Source organism: Panthera leo, chromosome A2, assembly GCF_018350215.1.
Source record: "Panthera leo isolate Ple1 chromosome A2, P.leo_Ple1_pat1.1, whole genome shotgun sequence".
Classification (NCBI taxonomy): Eukaryota; Metazoa; Chordata; class Mammalia; order Carnivora; family Felidae; genus Panthera; species Panthera leo.
The window spans coordinates 53,524,563-53,547,737 of NC_056680.1; the positions used below are offsets into that span (position 1 = coordinate 53,524,563).

The window sequence follows — 23,175 nt, forward strand, 5'->3', positions numbered from 1 at the left end:
TCTGAATATCTTTATTATGGGTAAATTACCGGTTCCTTAAAGATGGATTTGGTTTTTTGGAAATTAGACATCATTTATTTGGTGCCATAGCTGGGGCATAAGATTAGATGTGGCAGTATATCACATTTGGTCAAAAACAAAGTGAACTCTGGAAGCAGTTTCCAGAGAGGAATGCTGAAACATTTCGCTCCTTGGCTAAAGTTCAGTGATTATTTGCACATATGAATTCTGATGTGGTTGTTAAGTCACCTCATTTCTTCATAATTACTCCTCCCACCTGTTCCCCCTTCCTTCCCCTGAAGGTGTTAGAGAAAGAAGTCCACCTTTCCTTGTATCCTTCCTGAATTATGCATTTAAAGTAGACAGAGGAGGGGCCCCTGGCTGGCGACTCTTGATCTCAGGGTCGTGAGTTCGAGCCCTACACTGGGTGTAGAGATGACTTAAATAAATAAATAAAGTTTAAAAAATAATAAAGTAGGCAGGGGATGTGCTTTGCCTTGGTAAACTCAATACCCTGATCTCCTCATGTGAGGTCAGGCAAAATGAAGCAGAATGACTTGAGGAATTGCCATCCACTTTGCATATATGCTCATAAAGGCTAATTGAGAAGTGGAACCTGTTTCCTGACTTAGATTCCAAGACCCTGGCTTACTTGCTTTCCTTACGTCTTTCCTTCTTTCTTCTCTTTGTTTCACTATTGCTGTCAAAAGGCTACCATGTGCTTTTTAAATAAAAACAATCCAGTGAATTTACTTCATTAATTGTGTCTTGCTCACCTTTCTACAAATTCCTACTTTCTGGGTTCACATGGAAAGGTGAATTTGTTCAGCTTTAATTATAGAAATAGTTTTCATTGTTCTGTAAATAAAAATGCTGCCACTCTGCTGTATCATGGAATCTCAGTTTAAAAATCAAACCATTATGAGAATAATTTAGTTGTAATCCAATACAATTTTTAAAACCCAGGGTGTGGTGCCTGGGTGTCTCAGTCAATTGAACATCTGACTCTTGATTTTGGCTCAGGTCATGATCCCAGGGTCGTGGGATCAGGCCCCATATCAGGCTCCATGGAGCCGGCTTAAGATTCTCTCCATCCCTCCCTCCCCCTCTGTCCCCTCCCACCAGCTCATGCTCTCTTTAAAAAAACAAAACAAAAAAACAAAAACCCTTATAGGTGCACCTGGGTGGATCAGTTGGTTAAGCAACCAACTCTTGATTTTGACTCAAGTCATGATTTTGACTCAGTTTGTGAGATCAAGCCCTGTGTCAGGCTCCATGCTGACAGCACAGAGCCTGCTTGGGATTCTCTCTCCCTCTCTCTGCCCTTCCCCTTGCTTACGCTCACATGCTCGTGCTCTCTCTCTCTCTCTCTCTCTCTCTCTCTCTTGCAATAAATAAATAGAACATTTTTTAAAAACAGGACAATCTTTATTAATTTTATAAATTCTTATACTGCAGTATGTGGAAATATGCTAAACGTAAAGTCATAACACTTTGGTATTAAGCACAGTTTAACCCACCTAAAAATCTCTAGTATCTACTAATGGTAGGAAGTCCCGAGCTACCCCTCTGCTGGCATACGGCACACTCAGCACACACCGCTCCCCTCAGAAGGGTTTGTCTCTTCCTCAGGGCAGTCGGTCACGTAGAAACCATGCTCCTCTATCCCTCGGTAGAGTGTGATGTACTTGGAAGCCTTCCTTGTCCTCGGAACCACGTACTTTTCCGTGAACTCACCCTTGTCCAGTTGCCCCTTGCCTTCTGTGGTCAGAACGCAGTTAATGAACGTGAGGGTGTAACTGTAGCAGTTGTGATGGTCTTCTTCATACCTTACAAAAGAAGGATGGTGAGAAGGGAAGGCTTAGGTTTAAAAGCTGCTCAGGGGGCACCTGTGTGGCTCAGTCAGTTAAGCATCTACCTTCGGCTCAGGTCATGATCTCACAGTTTGTGAGTTCAAGCCCCGCGTCGGGCTCTGTGCTGACAGCTCACAGCTTGGAGCCTGCAGCCTGCTTCGAATTCTGTGTCTCCCTCTCTCTCTGCCCTGCTCCCCACCTCCCCCGCCCACTCACACTCTGTCTCTCTCTCAAAAATAAACATTAAAAAATTTAAAGAGGGGCGCCTGGGTGGCTCGGTCGGTTAAGCGTCCGACTTCGGCTCAGGTCATGATCTCATGGTCCGTGAGTTCAAGCCCCGCATCGGGCTCTGTGCTGACAGCTCAGAGCCTGGAGCCTGTTTCAGATTCTGTGTCTCCCTCTCTCTCTGCCCCTCCCCTGTTCATGCTCTGTCTCTCTGTCTCAAAAATAAATAAACGTTAAAAAAAAAATTTAAAGAAAAAAAAAGGCTGCTCAGGAACAAGCCATGAAGCTGTTGAAGGACTTGCAGAATTGAAATTGGGCTGTCAGCGGACTGGGCCCCTATGTGTGCTGACCCCCTTGGTGACAGAGCTCCCAGAGGTGCAATTTCGAGGGACACTTGGCAGTTTGGGCCATGTCCACTTGCAAGTTACATAAGACAGGAGTGGGCATGTCTACATGTGCTGACTCATTGTATGGAAACTGCCAACTTAGGGAGCTGACATTCTAGAAATGGAGTTCTCCTTCCAGGTTTTAGGGTATCCCAGTGTCTAAACTTATTTTAAGGGAAGCCTCAAGACAATTTAGGTTCACAAGTATGCTATATATCTAAAGTGTTGAGGGAGCAATAAATTGAGAAATTTCAAATTTGCCAAATCACAAAAACATTATTTTTACATGTTAAACATTTAAAAGATGTTTAAGGGAATATAATAGGGGTCTTGCTGTACATATTAAATGTTAAGTATGTAAAAATATCTAGTCAAATAACTGGAGTACTAAGCTGTGGTCCTTTTGGTTCTTAAGATGCTGTGATTCTGGGGCTCCTGGGTGGCTCAGTTGATTGAGCATCCGACTTCGGCTCAGGTCATGATCTCATGGTTTGTGCTGTTGTCAATGCAGAGCCTGCTTTGAATCCTCTGTCCCCCTCTCTGTCTGCCCCTCCCCCACTTATGTTCTCCATCTCTCTGTCTCTCTCTCAAAAATGAATAAACATTTATTTTAAAAAATGCTGTGATTCTATTGTGTAAGTGTACATTGGCTCACCTCTGCAGAAAACCCAAAGTAATTCAACCCCTGTTTAAACTTTGTTACAGGTACTACTCTCTTGGTACAGGCTCACCATGAACTAAACAGCTTAAGAGTCCTCTGAGCTGGGGTCCCACCTGCATGGTGAATGAGTGGGTGGCCCCTGCAGCCCTGTACCTCTGAGGCAGCCAGGCTCCCGAGGTGGAGAAGTCTTCCAGGTACTTGTCCCACTGATCCATCAGTCCATACATGCCGGGCTGCAGTAAAGGGATGCTTACACTCTGCTCCCACCCTGCTTCATCTCGCTGGACCCCGTGCATGGTGTAATTATACACAACTCCTGCAACCAAAACTGGAGTCATGCGGAAGCCTAAGGGAAAATGCACCTCTGTTTAGAGGCCATCAGAAAATGACAACTGCCCCTGGGAAATGCCACATAACAGAAACCCAGTTGTACTTTGTGATTACTGTCGAAGAGCAGTAGACCGTGAGAGGCCCTAGAATCTCACAGGATCAAGCTGGGGAGGCAGCCACCCACCTAACAGATTTAGAGAGGGCCTTGCCTAGAGTCAGGATTGGGGGTTACGAGCCTCTGCCTCCCGGGCCCTCAGCAAAGCATTTCTTTCAGGGAAACCCAGTTCTTGCTCTACCTGTTCTCCAGCACCGTGAAGTTGCCCCCAGGAAATGGAGACTAGAATAGATATTCATCTCCAAATATTTTTTGCTCAAGTTTTCTATTTACGAATGGGTCTATCTTCTTTCCTTAAATCAGCAATAAATTTCCACTGATGAAATGGGTGGTAAATTTGCTCATGTGGGTAAATCTGAGTTCAAAAATCCAGTCCTGGGTTTCTGTTCGCTGGTCAGTTTCTCCCGCCTTGAGCAGGTGCAGAAAGGTTGCCTTCAGACTTGACTTATGAGGCCTGTGATCACAGCCTCACCTGCCTGGCTTTGCTCACCATCCCTAGGCCCACGATCCCCTGTGACTGGGGTACCAGGCCCTCTTCCTGTACGCTGGATGCTCTGGCTTCAGGGCCTCCAGGCTGTGCCCTCAGAGCTAAGTCTGGGCAAAGGAACTGCTTTGTTTAAACATGCCTTTTTTTTTTTTTTTTTTTTTTTTTTTTAAGTGAACCCACCACATGCCCAAGTCCTCTGTCCCTTGGTTTATTCCTGAGGCCCGTGCCTGGCCACCAGAGACCCTGGTGTGTGAGGACCCAGTGGCAGTGTGCTGGGTCCAGATTCTGGTTCCAACACAAGAAGAAATCATGTTCCTCTCTCAAAAAACCAACAAAACAGGCTTGGTGATACTCTTGGCTGAGAAAACATTAACAAGCTTTCAAATATTTAGAATTGTCATTAGTACTAAGTTACTGTAAAGTCAAGTATTTCTCTTTTAAGGGGGGTAAGCATCGCCCACCTAATGGTACGGTATGAGAACCCCGGGAAAAGAGGAATTCCCTAATTAAATGTCATGAGCACTTTTTCTCTAGAAATACCACTCTCTCCTACCTAGTAGTGTGGGGACATTTTAAGTTTTTAATAAAACAAAACAAAAAACCAGTGGCAGTGCACTCACCATTTGTGTTGGTTATTCCCACGTGAAGATCAGACCTTCCATCGTACTCCCTGAAAGAAACAAGTTTTCTGTTTTTTCTCATTTGCACATGACTGGCATGAAGAGTCCATATTTAAAAGCAGGAGAGTGATCTTGGCCGGTGCCAAAACTTGCCATCAGTGGCCATGTGAATGGAAGCACTGTTTCAAAACTGGTTGAGCCAAGAGTACATCTGAGGTAGAAAATACTCCCCTGGACCCCCAGCTGGATTTTTTTGGCCCCCCATCACTAAAGGCAGTGGAAGGCCTTGGAAGGCCATTCCTCCTAGAGCATAAAGTCAGCTTAACTCTTAGGTGCCCAGCTGAGGGGCACAGCTGGAGGTCAGTTCTTGAAAGAGATCCTCATACTTCCCGCCTTGTAGGTGAGGTTACAGGCTGACCGGGGAGAGGATCCTGAGTGCATCTCAGTGGACCTCTACCTTCAAAACTAAAGTAGCGTCTTTTGGTCTTTATAGCCTGCAGCCACACCTACTTTTCCTGGATGGCCTTGTTTTCTGAAATTACTCTTTACCTGAGACTGTTCATTAAATCTATGATTCCGTATGATTTAACCTTCATTTCCAATCCCAGGCCATCATTTACTAGCACGGGGACATTAGCAAGTCACTTTCTCTCTCTGATCTCAGTTTCCTCATCTGGAAAATGGGAATATCATAAACCTTCTAGCAAGCTGGTTGTAAGAATAAAATACCAGTTGAGTGCCTGCAAGTGTCAAATAAATCAGAGGTTATTGTTGGCTCAGTTGGTAAGCATCCAACTTTGGCTCATGATCTCACAGTTTATGAGTTCCAGCCCTGCATCAGGCTCAGCTCAGAGCCTGGAGCTCAGAGCCTGGAGCCTGCTTCAGATTCTGTGTCTCCCTCTCTCTCTGCCCCTTCCTTGCTCATGCTATCTCCCCCCCTCCTCTGTCTCTCTCTCAAAAATAAACATTAAAATAACTTTTAGTAAATAAATCAGAAGTTGTTGTTAAATGATAAAGCTCCTTCATGAGACCGCAGGTTCCTCATTAAAGTGAGCAGTCCGAGGGTTTAAAATGACTGAAAACAAAAATGGCTGCCCCACCTTCACAGTGATCCCCCAGGTCATCTTGTTGCAGCCACCACTTTGAGGGTTTTGAGACTGTGGGTTCAGAGGCTGAGAATGAAGCCGGGCAACAAGGTACCAGTCTGATTGTAGCGCTGCACTTACATACCCCAAGATTGCTGCATAAGCATGTCACTGCACTTTGTTTCCTGCCTCAATCCTAGGTGTTCCTTCCCTCCCCCTGTCCTTCAGTTATTTCTCAGTCATGCAACAGATATTTATCAGGTGTGAACGAACTATGGGCCTGTCGTTTGAAGTGAAAGGCTAGTAGCACAACAGGAAATAAGCCTGACAAGGTCTCTGCCCTCTTGGAGTTTGCTTGCTTCCAGAGAAGACTTTTTAGTTTAACGAGTTTTTAACAGATAAGTGCTCTGAAGGGGAAAAAAATGTAGACTGTTACAGAAGCATGTCATAGGGGCAGTGGCAGGGCCACCTCTCTCTCATACAACTCCTTTGTACAAATTAAGAAAAGTTCCCTTTTTTCCTGCAGATGCAGCTCTGCCCAGCATGTTTGGCTTGCTAGGTGTAGTGCCTCCTGAGTTTCAGGACCCAAAACCACCTTGACAAAGCATCTTTGTGCAGTGTACAACCTGTACAACCATATGTGGCAGCCCTGAGAGATCTTAACCCAGTTTGATGAGAACCTCAGTGATTTCCGAGGGTCATTGAAGGTTCTCTTTTACAAAGTAGATGAAATTTTCTCAAGGTGAATAGTGGGAGTCATTCTTGAGAGTTTGGAAATTGGATGAGAGGGAAAGGAACAGTTTAGAAGTTGGCCTTAGAAGGTCTGGTGGGCAGGGGACTACTTGAAGTTCTGCAGATCCTGGCGTGAGGGGATGGGAGGATGCTAAAGCATATAACCTGTTTCAACACCACCACGTCCCTTCTACTGATGCCAAGGAAGGCCAGGCCCATCAGTATTGCTACCACATCACAGAGTACATAAATGCTTATTAGGGGCCAACCCAAAAGCCTATCGTGTTCTGGAGAGCAGGGCTCTGGCTCATTCACTGTGACATCCCTGGCATTTCCCACACAGAGATGCTTGGTAAGGATTTGTTGAATGAATCAGTGTTATAGTGGATGAATTCTGAATTTTAATCATTTTATTCAAAAGCTTTCAGAATCTAGCCAAGTAATTCTCCAAGTTAGCATGAATGAGGGGATCTTGTGAAACATTTTGGGCTTCATGATTTAGATAAGGGAAATGAAGTTTCTGCCAGTTACATTCTGAACTGAATATGAAAAGAATAGCACGGAAAAGAGCATGTTGGCTCCACTTTGTGTCTGGTGCCCGGGTCATGTTTCTGCCTTAACACTGCCCCTCACCACCCTGCAAGGTCGGCAGGACCCTCATTTTGCAGATGAGGAACAGAGACTCCAGAGGGTCTGATGCTGTCTGAAAACAGGATAGGAATTGGGGGCTTTGTGGTACTACGGCCTGCACTGTTCTCTCTGTATCCTGTGACCTCCAGGAAGAGTCAGGGGTGCAAAAGTGCACACTTTCGTTCATTTTATCCACATAAGGACAGGAAGGAAATCAATTAAGGAAGTTAGTAAGCAGGGAAATAAATAGACAACTCCAACCGTCTTACCCCAAACCAGAGCTCTTGAGGGCACATGAGCATTGGGAGGGGGGATTTCAAGAAGGCTAGGATGTCTCGGCATTAGGTCACAATGATGCTTACGAACACGCTTCCTAAAGCACGTGCCATCGTTCTGTAGCATCCATGCTCTCAACACCTGGCCTGTGCTGGGCCACTTCTAGTTCCATTTGTAAACTCCACAGGGACACTAAGGAGGTAAGGTCCTTTCTTTTGATTTCTGAAATCTTTCTTAAAGTCAGGTGGCATCCACAATTGAGGCACACCAGGTCTGGTCTTCAATTTAATTCACCACCATGTAGAATAGTCTGTATGTGGCCGTTTTTCAGGCTTTTGTACATGGTACCTGTTTGCCACAGATATTTCAGGCTAACTCACAGTAAAGGAATTATTTTGACTGGAGTAGCCGCTGGGTCGTTTTCCCAGTTAGCCTCTTAGTGCAAAATCTATGGGTAAAAAAAAGTTCCAAGCTTTCAGTTTTCCTCTCCTAAGATTGTATAAGCAGGTTTGACATTCACGTGTTCTTCATATATTCTTGCACTTATCCCTCTAGGAAAGTACATACACCATCTATCTTTATGAAATGAGTAGACCTACATTTTAGGATTTAATGCCAAAAAAACTGGCAAGACTATCCACCAAGCCTCACCCTGTATAGTACATGTTAGAAAGTTTTAGTGACCACAACACAAAAGGAAAAGTTTACAGAATTCAATGTAACACTTAAAAAACACCGTACCTAAGAAACGTCCCTTGAGTTGGTCTGAGGAGGAACGAACATTTTTCTTGATGCCCGTTGGTAAAGGGATTGGAGATGCTAACAGGTGCTTCCTCCAGCTTCCTCGAGCTCATGACTTGCTGGCAGAGGGGGCAGCACAGGGGCACACTGAAGCTGTAGATGTATTTCTTACAGTGGTTGAATTTAATTAAGGGCTTTGCAGCCTCTGCAGGGTGCATGGTTTTCCCCTCCTGGGCAACCAGGGTTAGTTTCCGGAGACTTCCTTTTCCTCATTACCTGGCTGGCAAATAAATGTACGCCTCCCGAGTAACCTGATCAACAATGACGTCATTCTGATTGACAGCTTCGGAAGCCAAACCAAATAGGATTAACCCGTTACCAGACCGCCCCATACACTGGTATCTTAAAGAGCTAGTTTTCATTTGTGCTCACTTACAAAGGTTCTTTCTAGCCTTGTACGTTCTGCAGCCGCCGTCAGTCAGCTCCTACTCATCCTTTAAAGCCCTACTTTTCTGTGAAACTTTGCTCCACTTCTTCGAGTGGTCCCTTGCGCTGGTGGGACTAGATTCATGCTTCTCACGGGCTCTGATATTTGATTAGTCATTAGCCTGTGAGCTGCTTGGAGTTAAGGACCCACATTTATTTTTGTGTTTCTAGAAGAAGTTATGTTGTTTTGTTGTTGGATAAATACATGAAAGAAATCCTTGGAGGCTGTTGTCTTTTGATGTTTTATATTGTAGAAGTAATCTTGCTCATAAAAAATTAACAGTACAGTTAGAAATAAGGATAGTGGTTACCCTCGGTAGGAGGTACTGACTGGGAGAAGGCATGAGGGAGTTTTGGGGGGTCTGGAGCTGTTCCGATTCATGATCAAGGGGTTGGTTGTATGAGAGTTTGTGAACATTTTGTGAAAATTCCTCAAGCTGGACATTTTACTACAAGCACTTTTTGATTCTTCAATTTTAAAATAATTTTGAGAAACTACACAAAAATGTGAGAAAAAAAGGTAATGTCTTCTGTTCCTCCGTAATATTTTTCCACTCACCGAATCCAGCTCCCTGAGAAAACTAATGGTATGTTAAATGAAAATTTCCACATAATTTTTTAAAATTCCAACATTGTGTACGTTTGGAATGTGTGTATTTTTCTCATCTTGGAAATGTATCTACAATATCAGGAATACAGGTCCACCTAGTCCTTTCAGATGACTGCAGAGGAATCCATAGTTTGGTTGCACCACACTTTTTTTTTCTTTTAAGTAATCTATAGACACCACGTGGGCTTGAATTCACAACCCTGAGGTCAAGAGTCATGTGCTCTATTGACTGAGGCAGCCAGGCACCCCTGCACCACACTTTATTTAGCCAAACCCTTATCAATGCTTAAAGTTCCAGAGAAAAGCAATGACAAAGGGAAGACCCACAGAGAAGGTACCATGGCGGGTAAGGTCGCTTCGGAAAAGCGTTTCATAGCATACATTTAAGTAAATTACAGTAGGCTGAAATGCAGAAAAATGCATATTAATTGTTAATAATATGAAAATGATCATCAGACTCACAGAACTATAAAACACCTTAGAAATCATTTCAACCATCTTCTCTTGTTACACTGAAGGCAGACAGGCTCTCTAGCTGGGCTAGATGCCCAGCTTGGGTGACCAAGGTCTGAGATTGTTCATTATTAATATAAACCACACAGCTCTTGTTCGAATGTTTGAGTGACCCAAGTTACTTTCAACTGAGAATATATTCATCTTCATGACAGCAATACCAAGAGGTATTTTTAATCTTATGAAAAGGAATTGAGGCATCATGCCTTGATAAACATTTTTAATACACCAGCATTCTCTTTTTAAAAACAAAAACACTGGCATCTTAAATCCTTTTTTACCTTATTTTCTCTGTTTCCCAAAAAATGTTCTTACGGTAAAAATAAAACATAGATACAGATGATTACCCAAAACAAATGTATGGTTTAATGAAGTACTTTACTGTGAACCCCTTGTAAGTATCACTCAAGTCAAGAACTGGAACTTTTCTAGCCATCTCAGAAGCCCCTCCCATGTCCATCCTCCTCTCTTCCTCCAAAACTGACCCCTACCCGCACTTTTATAGTAATCACTCCTTGTGTTTCATTTTGGTTTCCTCACCTAGGTGTGCATCCATAGATATTGTGGCTTAGTCTTGTCCATGTAAACATTTTTGGTATGTGTTTTAAGTTTTGGTTCCCTTTCCTTCCGTTGATTTTTCTTATCATATATCTGTGAAGCATCCAAATCATGGGACCTGTAATATCTCCTACAGTCTGATGTTGCTGACTGCTTCCTCAGGGTTCAGTTCAACACACTGCTCTGCCCTCTGTACATCCTTCACATTCGCAGCTGGTTGCAGAGACTGGATCAGAGTGAGATCTGATCCTCTTGGCAAGACTTTGCGTGGTGGTATTTTCTCTCACCAAAGGCACATCAGATCTGGTCTTCACTCTTATTTGATGTTAGTTCCCATTAATCTCAGTGCCTAGAGCTCCATTCATTCATTGGCAGTGGTACAATGATGATATTCTATCATGTTGTTTTCATACACTAGCTGGAATAATTGTATGAGGAAACACTTCCCCTCACCTATTATTTATGTATGCAGTGGTAAAAGTATACTGGAAAGATTGGATATGTGCCTGATTCCTTATTCACATTTCAAGATAATGAGGACATCTCTGACATACTCAGAAAGTGCCCAGTTGGTTTCATATAGTTTTATTCTAGTGTCACTTAATGAACTCCTAGATATAAACGTATTAGCTGGATTTCAACCCAATGCAGTTTTTATTCTTATTGAAGCTCAGATTGTCCCATTTGGGCCTCTTGAGTTGGCTCCTGAGTCCTTTTCACTTGAACCTAATAGTCTCTGATGATTTCCTTGCTATCTAGTCCATCAAGATGTTGCAGGTTCATCTCAGACCTTTCTCTGAACCCAGACCTGGAATCGGCCATTCCTCCAAGAAGCCCTGATTTCTTTCTTTCAGTGGGAAATGATAATTCAAGAGTATAGTCTGCACACTAAGGATGTACTGGTTGATTGTTTCTCTACCTTTTCAGTGGGCAAAGTGGGGTAAAAAAAAAAGTGCATCCTCACATGCACACACACAAAGATAAAATACTTCATGAGTTCATACATACTTTTTTTTAAATTTTATTTATTTTGAGAGAGAGTGCACAAGTGAGGGAGGGGCAGAGAAAGAGAATCCCAAGCAGGCTCTGCACTGTGAGTGAACTATGAGCGCAGAGCCTGATGTGGAGCTCAAACCCACAAACCATGAGATCATGACCTGAGCTGAAGTCAAGAGTGGGACACTTAACCTACTGAGCCACCCAGGCCCCCCCATACTGTCATTTCTAATTCAAATTCAGGACTACAGGGTTTTTACTTACCTTGTTCTATATTACATTTCCATCTCTTTTCTTCCCCACTGAAAATTTTGGTTGTTCAGGATACAGAGGATTACCGAATTAGAATGTTCCATGATCACTCATTTGCTAATTCCATTTTACACATACAACAGTCATGGGGTGAAAATAGTAATATACCACTTCTGATTATGATTACTAAGTAGAGTTAAGTGTTGTTTTTGTATATACTCTCCTCATCTTCATTGCTTAAATGGTGTTTCTAGAGGCACCTGGGTGGCTTGGTGGGTTAAGCATCTGACTCTTGGTTTCTGCTCACAGTCATGAGCTCAAGCCCCATGTCGGGCTCCGTGCTGAGGGTGGAGTCTGCCTAAGATTCTCCCTCTCCCTTTGCGCCTTCCCCACTCACACACATGCTCTCTTTTATTTATTTATTTATCTTATGAAAAGGAACTGAGGCATCATGCCTTGATATATATATGGTGGTTCTATATCTTCATGGTCAGAGCACCTACCATTGTAAACAGCAATCCCCTTTAATCCTCGCTAAGGCTTAATTCTAGACACAAGCTTTTATTTACTGGTTTCGTCACTCTTCAGTAATTATGGTTGTCTGAAGTGCATGGTCTAAAAGGTAACTTACGGCTTATAGGAAGAATGTTCCCCCAAGTTTTTGCATGTTGATAACAATTTATCTCTGTTCTTTCTACTTGGAAGATCAGTTTTGCTGGATATAGAGTCCTTGGCTAACGTTTTATTTACTGCATCATTCCATTTTCTTCCGGCATAATGCACTGCCATCCAAAAGCCTGATGACAAACTTATTTATGTTTATTCATGAGCAGGGGAGGGGCAAAGAGAGAGAGGGAGACACACAGAATCTGAAGCAGGGTCTGGGCTCTGAGCTGTCAGCACAGAGCCTGATGTGAGGCTCAAATCCATGAACCGTGAGATCATGACCTGAGCCAAAGTTGGATGTAACCAACTGAGCCATCAAAGCACCCCCTGGTTTAATAATTTGAGTCTTTAGCTAGTTTGTCATTCTAGCTAGTTTGTCAGTTTTGTTGATTTTTTTCCCCAAAGAACCAACTTTTTGTTTTACTGACTTTTCTCTATTGTGTCTTTATACTCTACTTCATTTATTTATACACAGATATTTACTATTTTCTTACTTCTGCTTGTTTTATATTTAGTTTCCTCTTCTAGTGTCTTATTTTTAAGTTTTTATTTAAATTCCAATTAATTAACATACAATGTAATATTACTTTCAGGTATACAATACAGTGATTCAGCACTTCCGTAAAACACCTGGAGCTCATCACAATAAGTGCACTCCTTAATCCCCATCACTTATTTAACTCATTCCCTCACCCCCTCCCCTCCCTTCTGGTAACCATCAGTTTGTTTTTCTATTCCACATATGAATGAAATCATATGGTATTTATCTTTCTCTGACTGACTTATTTCTCTCAGCATAATACTCTCTAGCTCCATCCACATCATTGCAAATGGCAAGATTTTGTTCTTTTTGATGGCTGAGTAGTGTGTGTGTGTGTGTGTGTGTGTGTGTGTGTATTTGTATTCTTTTGGTAAATATCTAGTAGTGTGAGTGCTGGATTGTAGGATAGTTCTATTTTTAACTTTCTGAGGAACTTCCATACTGTTTTCCAGAGTGACTGTACCAGTTTGCACCAGTGCAAAGAGGAACCCTCTTGCATTGGGTTCCCCTTTCTCCATATCTTGCCAACACTTGTTTCTTGTGCTATTGATTTTGCCATTCTGACAGGTGTGAGGTGATAGCTCATTGCAGTTTTGATTTGCACTTTCCTGATAAGTGATTTTGAGCATCTTTTCATGTTTTCTTTTTTATTTTTAACATAGGCATTTGCAGCTATAAATTTCCCTCTAGGCACTGCTCTCAGTGCACACTCTACATTTTGGTATGTTGTGTTTTTATTTTTTCATTTATCTCAACATATTGTTTTCTCTTTTCTTTCCTTTTTTAGAGAGAGATAATGTGTGTGCACATGAGCAGGGGTGGGAGAGTTAGGGGGAGAGAGAGATTGAGAGAGAGAATCTCAAGCAGGCTCCACACTAGGTGTGGAGCACAGGGCACAGGGCTCAATCCCACAACCAAGAGAACATGACCTGAGCTAAAGTCAAGAGTTGGATGCTCAACCAACTGAGTCACCCAGGCACCCCTCAAAGTATTTTCTAACGTCCCATGTGACTTCTTACTTGAACCATTGGTTGTTTAGGAGTGTGTTGGTCAATTTCTACATATCTGTGAATTTTCAAATTTTTCTTCGATAATTGAGTTTTAATTTTTTTTTTTTTACTTTTTACAAATCACAGCATCTTTAACACAAGAAAATTAACATGCATTATTCTTCATTCTGTGTATGGTGATGAAGGTAGGCAATGACCCATTACTACAAACATAATGGCCTCTGTCTTAAGTGCTTTCTTTCCTTTCAATATATAATTGAGTTTTAATTTTATTTCATGTCCATCTGAGAACATACTTTGTTGATTTCAATTATTTAACATCTATTGAGACTTGTTTTGTAGTCTAATATATGACCTATCCTAGAGAGTGTTCCCTGTGCACTTCAAAGAATGTACATTCTATTTTTGTTGGGTTGGATATTCTATAGATATTCATTAGGTCTGGGTGGTTTATAGTGTTGTTCCTATCTTCAACTTATCTTTTGTCTAGTTTCTATATCCGTATTGAAGTCTCCAACTATTGTTGATCTATTTTTCCTCCCATTCTGTGAGTTTTTGCTGCTTCTGTTTTGGGTGTATATATATTTATGATTGTTTTATTGATTGACTTTTTAGAAATTTTTTAACAGTTATTAATTTTGAGAGAGAGAGAGACAGAGTATGAGAGGGGGGAGGAACAGAGAGAGAGGGAGACACAGAATCCAAAGTAAGCCCCAGGCTCTGAGCCGTCCACACAGAGCCCAACATGGGACTCAAACTCATAAACCACGAGATCATGACCTGAGCTGAAGATGGATGCTTAACCGACTCAGCCACCCAGACACCCCACACTTTTATTTTTCTAAAAGCTTTTTTGTTTCTAGTAAAAACGTTGTCATACATCTATTTTATCTGATATTGGTCTAACCACTACATTTCTCTTTTGGTTACTGTTTGTATTATATTTCTTTTCAATGTATTTGTATTCTTGAATATAAAGTAGTTTTCTTGTAAACAGCATGTAGTCAGATTATAGTTGCTCCATTTCATTCTGCCAACTTCTGCCTTTTAATTGAAGGCTTTAATCCATTTACATTTAATATAGTTACTGATGAGGTAAGATTTACATGTGCTGTTTGTGTTCAATATGTCTTGTTTCTTTTTTTGTTCCTCTGTTCCTCCATTATTGCTACCTTTTGTATAGAATATATATTTTCTAGTGTACCATTTTATTTCCCTTGTTATTTCTTTCACTGTATATTTTGAAATTTATTATCTTAGTGGTTTCATCTTAGTAGTTTCCCTGGAAATTACAGTTAACAAATTATAACAGTATAGATCAGGTTAATACCAATTTAATTTCAGTAGCATACAAAAATGTTGTTTCTATGTTATGCCTTTCCCTTCCCCATCCTTTGTTGTCATACAAATTATACCTTTACACATGTGTGCCCATCAACACAGACTTATAATTCTGTATGCTGTTGTCTTTCAAACAAGGTAGATAAAAAAAGTTTTTACAAAGCTACAGCAGAGCCTACTTCAGATTCTCTGCCTCTTTCTCTGCTCCTCCCCCACTCACACTCTCTCTCTCTCAACAATAAAAAAAAAGTTTAAAAAGTTACAAACAAAAAATGCATTTATGCTTCCTTTTATGTTTATGTAGTTACCTTTACTTGTTCACTTTATTTCTTCATGTGAATTCAAGTTACTGTCTAGTCCCTTTTCACTTCAGCCTGTAGGGCATGTTTTCAAGTGAGGATTTCTTGTAGTTTTGTTTATCTAGGAAGTTCTTATGTTCTTTCATTTTTGAAAGATAGTTTTCCTGGATATAGAATTCTTTTTGATGATCTTTCTCTTTTAGCTCTTTGAATATGTCTTTCCATGCCATATGGTCTCTATGCTTTCTGATGAGTAATCAGCTGTTAATTTTATTGAGAATCCCTTGTGCATGATAAGTTACTTCTCTTTTTCTACTTTCAAAATTCTTTGTCTTTCATCAGTTTTAGTATGATGTGTCTACATATGGGTCTCTGAGTTTATCCTAGTTGGAGCTTGTTGAGCTTCTTGGATGTGTAGATTAATATTTTTCATCAAATGGGGAAAGTTTCCTTGCCATTATTTCTTTAAATATTCTCCATGCCTCTTTCTCTCTCTTCTCTCTGTGGGGTTCCCATATGTTAGTATGCTTGAATGTCCCAAAGCTCTCTGAAGCTCTGTTCGTTTTTTTTTTTCTTAACAGCTTTATTGAGGTATGGTTGAAATACAAAACAATGCACACATTTAATATATACAATTCGATGAGTTTGGCATATGTATATACCCGTGAAACCATCACCACAATGAAGGTAATAGATATAGCCATCACTGCCAAAAGTTTCCTTGTGCCTTTTTGGTTTTTTGGTTGTTGTGTTGTTTGTAGTAAGAATACTTACCATGAGATCTACTGTCTTAAAAAAAAATTTAAGGGGCGCCTGGGTGGCTCAGTCAGTTAAGCGTCCAACTTTGGCTCAGGTCACGATCTCGCGGTCCGTGAGTTCGAGCCCCGCGTCGGGCTCTGTGCTGACTGCTCAGAGCCTGGAGCCTGTTTCAGATTCTGTGTCTCCCTCTCTCTCTGACCCTCCCCCATTCATGCTCTGTCTCTGTCTCAAAAATAAAATAAAAACGTTAAAAAAATTAAAAAAAAAATTAAGTGCACAATACATTATTGTTAACTATAGGCACTATGTTGTACAGCAGATATCTAAAACATATTCATCCTGTGTAACTGAAACTTTATACCCATTGAATCTATTCATTTTTATTTACTCTTTTTTCATTATGTTCCTCAGACTAGACAATCTCATTTGACTCATATTCCAGGTTCACTGGTTCTTTTTCTGTCTGCTCAAATTTGTTATTAAGCTCCTCTAAGTAAAATTTCCATTTCGGTTATTATACTTTTCAGCTGCAGAATTTCTATTTGGTTCTTTTTTATATGTTCTATCTTTTTTTTGATATTTTCTATTTGATGAGAAATCATTCTCATACTTTCCCCTAGTTCTTTAGACATGGTTCCTTTTTAGTTCCTTGAATACATTTAACATAGCTGACTTTGGGGCACCTTGGTGGTTCATTTGGTTAAGTGTCCAACTCTTGGTTTCAGTTCAGGTCATTATCTCAAGGTTCATGAACTGAAGTCCCACTTTGGGCTCTGTACTGACAGAGCATGCTTGGGATCCTCTCTCTCCTCTGTCTCTCCCCTGCTTATCCTTGCTCACTCTCTCTCTCAAAATAAATAAACTTAAAAATAAATAAAATAAAATAGCTGACTTTTAGGGGTGCCTGGGTGGTTCAGTCGGTTAAGTGTCCAACTCTTGATTTCAGCTCAGGTCATGATCTCACAGTTCATGAGACTGAGCCCTGTATCAGGCTCCATGCTAACAACACAGGGCCTGCTTGGGATTCTATCTCTCTCCCTCTCTTTCTCTGCCCCTGCCACACTCATGTGCTCTCTCTCTCTCTCTCAAAATAAATAAATAAACTTTAAAAAATCACTATAAAACAGCTGACTTTTAAATCTTTGTCCGGTAAATTCAAGATCTGGGCTTCTTCAGGGATAGTTTCTGTTGATTGCCATAATTTCTTGTTTCTTTTAATGTTTTGTAATTTTTGTTGACAACTGGACGTTTTAAATAATGTGACTACTCTGGAAGTCAAATTCTCTCCATTACTGTTTTGTTGCTATATGTTGTTCTAGAACTTCTTAAAATTTCTGAAAAGCATCCAGAGGAAAGGAACACCTTACCTTCAGGGATATAAAAATAAGATTGATGAATGACTTATGACAGAAGACAGAAGGGTGCGCCTGTGTGGCTCACTTGGTTAAGTGTCCGACTTTGGCTCAGGTGATGATTTCACAGCTCATGAGTTCCAATCCCTGAGTTGGCCTCTGTTGACAGCTCAGAGCCTGGAGCCTGCTTCTGTCTTTCCCGCTCTCTCTGCCCCTCCTCTGTGCATTCTCTCTCTCTCTCTCTCTCTCTCTCTCTCTCTCTCACACACACACACACATACACACACACAAATAAACATTTTTTTAAAAGCCAGAAGACAAGAAAGTGACATTTTAAAGTGTTTAGGAGAGAAAGTATCACCCTAGATCTATACCCAAGAAAAATACCCTTCAAAAATGAAACGGATACATGAATTCATACACACACATATATATTTGTTTGCTTTGTCAGTTGAGATGGCTGAGAAGCAATGACACCTTTGTAGCCATGAATATACCTAAGACATAGATCTTGGTTTCTTTTTTTTTTTTAATGTTTTATTTATTTTTGAGACAGAGAGAGACAGAGCATGAGCAGGAGAGGGGCAGAGAGAGAGCAAAACACAGAATCCAAAGCAGGCTCCAGGCTCTGAGCTGTCAGCACAGAGCCCAACACAGAGCTCAAACTCACAAACTGCGAGATCATGACCTGAGCCAAAGTCAGATGCTTAACCAACTGAGCCACCCAGGCGCCCCTAGATCTTGGTTTCTAATAACATTCTCCAGAAGAAGTAACTTGGCCTCCTTGAAAAAAAATGGCTGATCCTAGGATTGAAGCAGGTAATATACAAGATGAGCCTGGAGCATCTTGAAGTCCCAGATAGTGATGAAGCCCTCAAAAAAGAAGAAAACACACAATTATGGGAGTATTTTCAGGAGCCAACTGAAAAAGCTCTCAGTATCCAGAGACAGAACAATTTGAACAATACAGTAAAGAAATTAGCATTAGGTTATAAGACAAAGTATCAAATAAATATCCATGAGTCCATATTGATATATATAAATTAATAAATAGGGGAGCAATAGACAAATATCCCATGTAGAAAAACCCATATAACATATGTAGATACTCCACCATCAAGGAGATGGAGCATAACTCCCCACTCCTTAAAAGTGGGCTGTGCATAGTAATTTCCTCCAAAAGAGACTAGTATGGAAATGGGGAAATTTTTCAGTGCAAAACCCTGACAAACACTACTTCATCCAGGTGACCAAGGTTAACATCAATAGTGATAAGTCATTGTTATAGTATGTACCCTTTATATGATGTGTTGAGAATGGAGGGATATTATACAAAATATCTTACCAGAATTCTTCAAAACTGTCATGGTCGGGGCTGGGGCCAAGATGACAGAGCAGCATGGAAGTTCTCTGCTTCTCTCATCCTTAAAATGCAGCTAGATCAGCACCAAACCATTTTGAACACCTAGAAACTTGATCTGAGGATTAACAGAACAGTCTGTAAAACTTGAGCCACAGAACTCAGCAGGTATGTGACACAGTGAGGTGAAATGGGAAAGAGAGAAGCCGCAGAGGGTAGGGAGCTCTATTTGTGGAGAGAGGAAAGAGAAAGGGAGGAGAGTACAGGAAAAGCAGTCCCCTGGAAGGTAGCTGGAGAGAAAGAGAAAGAGTGAAAACACCCACAGGTGACTGAAAAAGAAAGGGAGCAAGGAGAAAGGACAGGGTTTCAATACCATTAAAACTCTATAAACAGGGGAAAGCAGCATCAGAAACTTAAGAGCTCAATAGCTGGTGGTGCTCTGGTGGGAAGTGTGAATCCCCAGGGCAGGCAGTGAGGTCTGAGGGTTCAAGGGCCACACAGGGAGAAGCAGTTCCCGTGCTACGAGGGCATTTGGTAGAGGCCCTATGGCCTCCAAGGTCCCAGTGGACCCCAGAGAATATCATTGCTGGTATTGGAAAAAAGATGCCAGGGTGCGATGAAACCTGGCACCAGTTGTATGTTGTGATTCACCTTAATCTCTAAACCACTGCTGCTATGCGATCACACAAATTTATTCTGGGGCAAGCTAGCACCTAGCCACAATCTCTGAGCCTCTGCAGCAGTGCGATCACAGGAACATCCCCAGGCTCAAGCCAGCACCCACAACTGCTCCACGAAACCCTCCCCCAGAGGGCAGGAGTGGGTCCAAGGCACAGGACCATCAGAAGTGAGGGGTTTGGAAACACAGACCCATAAGAGATAAAAATTCTGGAGGGAGGTGCCATCTGGCAGGCTGATGGCTTGGATACAGACAGTGTAGAAGCAGGGAGTGGATGGAAACCACAGAAAAAGGAGGGTACTTGTTTGCTGGTCATTGAGAGCACAGTGTACTGGTGCTAGAGACTGGGAAGCTAGGTGGCAGTGTTTTCACCTCTCCCATGCAAGCATATACACGTGCACACACCCCACAGTGATCTACCCCAGTAAGCTAAGCAGCGCCACCTAGTGGAGAACGGAGCCATTACACCAAGCCCTGTCCAACTGTGCTAATCAAGCCCTAGAGGACCACCACAAGTCTCTCTACCTGCTTAATGTATGGACTATAAAGTGCTTCATAGTTTGACTTCTAGGGGAAATTGGTTGTAATTTCACTCAAATTTTATTCTGTTTGCTGGTCCATCTATTCAGTTTTTTTTACCTTTTTATTTTCTTATTCTTGGATGCGGAAAGAAAAAATTTATTTTTATTTTCCATTTTTATAAAATAATTTTTAAAAATATTTTTACTACATTTTTGTAAATTTATTTTTTATTTTACCTTCTTCATTTTATTTTATTCTATTGTATACATTTTTAAATTTTTAAACATTTTATTACTTTTCTTTCTCTTTTTTCTCTATTCTATCAAGCTTCTTTCAACAACAGACCAAAACACACCAAGGATCTAGATTCCTTTATTTGATTTTTTTGTGGGTTGTCTCTAATTTTTAATTTTTATTTAAGTCTTTTTCTTCCTCCAAATGACAAAATGAAAGAATGCACCCCAAAAGAAAGAACAGGAAGAAATGACAGCCAGGGACTTAATCAACACAGATATAAGCAAGATGTCTGAACTAGAATTTAGAATCATGATAAGAATACTAGCTGGGGTTGAAAAACATGGAATCCCTTTCTGAAGAGATAAAAGAAGTAAAATCTAGTCAGGATGAAATTTAAAATACTATTAACTGAGCTGCAATCTTGAATAGATGTCACAGTGGCAAGGATGGTTGAAGCAGAGCAGCAAATCTGCAATATAGAAGATAAAATTATGGAAAATATTGAAGCAGAAAAATAAGAGGGAAATTAATGCAAAAGAGCACAATATGAGAATTAGAGAATTCAGTGACTCATTAAAAGGAATAACATCCTAACCATACAAGTCCCAGAAGATAAAGAGAGAGAAAAAGGAGTAGAAGGTTTATGTTAGCAAATCATAGTGGAAAAACTTTCCTAACCTGGGGAAAGACACAGACATCAAACTCCAAGAAGCACAAAGAACTGCCATTAGATTTAACAAAACAAACATTAATGAGGCATATAATAGTCAAATTCACAAAATACACAGACAAGGAAAGAATTATGAAAGCAGCAAGGGGGAAAGGTTCACAGCAGATCTGTCATAGAAACTTGGTAGGCCAGAAAGGAGTGGCAGGATATATTCAACGTGCTCAATCGGAAAAATATGCAGGCAAGAATTCTTTATCCAACAAGGCTGTCATTCAAAATAGAAGGGGAGATAAAGAGATTCCCAGAAAAATAAAAACAAAAGGGGTTTGTGACCCCTAAACCAGCCCTGCAAGAAATTTTAAGTGGGGACTCTCCGAGGGGAGAAAAAATGGAAAAAAAAAAAAAAAAAAGACCAAAAGCAACAAAGTCTAGAAAGCACCAGAGAATTCTACAGACAACACAATGGCAATAAATTCATATCTTTCATTACTCTAAATGTCAATGGACTAAACTCTCCAATCGAAAGACATAGAGTCTTTTGATGGATAAGAAAACAAAATCCATCTATATGTTATTTACAAGAGACCCATTTTAGCTCTAAGGACACCTGCAGATTGAACGTAAGGGGATGGAGAACTGTCTATCATGCTAATGGTCGCCAAAAGAAAGCTGGAGTAGCCATGCTTAGACAATCTAGATTTTAAAATAAAGACTGGGAGCGACAGCGACGCAAGATGGCAGCCACCACGGGCTCGGGAGTAAAAGTCCCTCGCAATTTTCGACTGTTGGAAGAACTGGAAGAAGGCCAGAAAGGAGTAGGAGATGGCACAGTTAGCTGGGGTCTAGAAGATGACGAAGACATGACACTTACAAGATGGACAGGGATGATAATTGGGCCTCCAAGAACAATTTATGAAAACCGAATATACAGCCTTAAAATAGAATGTGGACCTAAATACCCAGAAGCACCCCCCTTTGTAAGATTTGTAACAAAAATTAATATGAATGGAGTTAATAGTTCTAATGGAGTGGTGGACCCAAGAGCCATATCAGTGCTAGCGAAGTGGCAGAATTCATATAGCATCAAAGTCGTCCTGCAAGAGCTCCGGCGCCTAATGATGTCTAAAGAAAACATGAAACTCCCTCAGCCGCCCGAAGGACAGTGTTACAGCAATTAATCAAAAAGAAAAACCACAGGCCCTCCCCCTCCCCCCCTCCCATTCGATTGAAGCAGTCTTCATTTTCCACAGTAGTAAATTTTCTAGATACGTCTTGTAGACCTCAAAGTACTGGAAAGGAAGCTCCCATTCAAAGGCAATTTATCTTAAGATACTGTAAACGATACTAATTTTTTTGTCCATTTAAAATATATAAGTTGTGCTATAACGAATCATCCTGTCAAGTGTAACCACTGTCCACATAGTTGAACTTCTGGGATCAAGAAAGTATATTTAAATTGGTTCCCATCGTAACTGGTGGGGCACATCTAACTCAACTGTGAAAAGACACATCACACAATCACCTTGCTGCTGATTACATGGCCTGGGGTCTCTGCCTTCTCCCCTTCTCCTCCCCCTGCCTCCCTCCCTCCCTCCCTCCGTCCCTCCCTGCAACAGCCCTCCAGCTTGGGGTGGCTTGCTAGAGTAGGTGTGAAGGTTTCAGGTCACAGCCTGTGGGACTACTGCTGGGTGTGTGGGGGTGCTCCAGCTGCACCCCTGCTTTTTTTAAGTCTTAAATGATGCCCCCCACCACCACACCCCCCCCCCAAGCCATTGTCCCTTCTTCACTTTCCACCACCACCCTTGGCCGAAGCATAGATTGTAACCCCCTCTGCTCCCCTCTGAAATTGGCCTTTGGTGAGGAATTCAGGGCTCTCCCCATATCTTCTCCCCCACCTTAATCGAGGGGTGCTGCTTTTTCCTTCCTCCTCCTCAACTCCCTTTTTGTACCATCACCACCCAACACTTTCCACAATACTTCCTTGCTTTGGCCAGAAGCCATCAGGTAAGGTTGGAAAGAGTCTCTGACTTCCCTCGTTTAGTTTTGGAACCACATTTACTCACTCTCCACCAGCCTGGGAATGAATATTGGGTCCTCAGCCCTGCCACCCTCTGCTGTCATCGTCAGCTGATGCGGTTTTTTAGCTCAGGTTTTGATAAAGTGAAAAGAACAGTCACCAGGGG

The 23,175-nt window shown here is 41.4% G+C and overlaps 2 protein-coding genes across 3 annotated transcripts; one reads left to right on the forward strand and one right to left on the reverse strand.

Annotated features, from left to right (window-relative positions):
• Window positions 1–1,552: 1,552 nt before the first annotated feature.
• MKRN2OS (MKRN2 opposite strand) lies at window positions 1,553–8,455 on the reverse strand. Of its 2 annotated transcripts, none has more exons than XM_042911131.1 (4): window positions 8,142–8,455; window positions 4,678–4,727; window positions 3,279–3,441; window positions 1,553–1,829 (listed from the first exon to the last, which is right to left on the reverse strand). In XM_042911131.1, exons 1-4 carry the CDS (start codon window positions 8,357–8,359, stop codon window positions 1,589–1,591), a joined length of 672 nt encoding a protein of 223 aa, XP_042767065.1. In that variant the 5' UTR covers window positions 8,360–8,455; the 3' UTR covers window positions 1,553–1,588. The 2 variants fall into 2 exon arrangements, with proteins under 2 accessions (XP_042767065.1, XP_042767062.1); XM_042911128.1 differs by having other exon boundaries at window positions 3,279–3,471.
• Window positions 8,456–21,714: 13,259 nt separating this feature from the next.
• Window positions 21,715–22,751, forward strand: LOC122213420 (ubiquitin-conjugating enzyme E2 variant 1). The gene has a single exon (XM_042927543.1). It carries the CDS (start codon window positions 21,727–21,729, stop codon window positions 22,168–22,170), a length of 444 nt encoding a protein of 147 aa, XP_042783477.1. The 5' UTR covers window positions 21,715–21,726; the 3' UTR covers window positions 22,171–22,751.
• The last annotated feature ends 424 nt before the right edge of the window (window positions 22,752–23,175 follow it).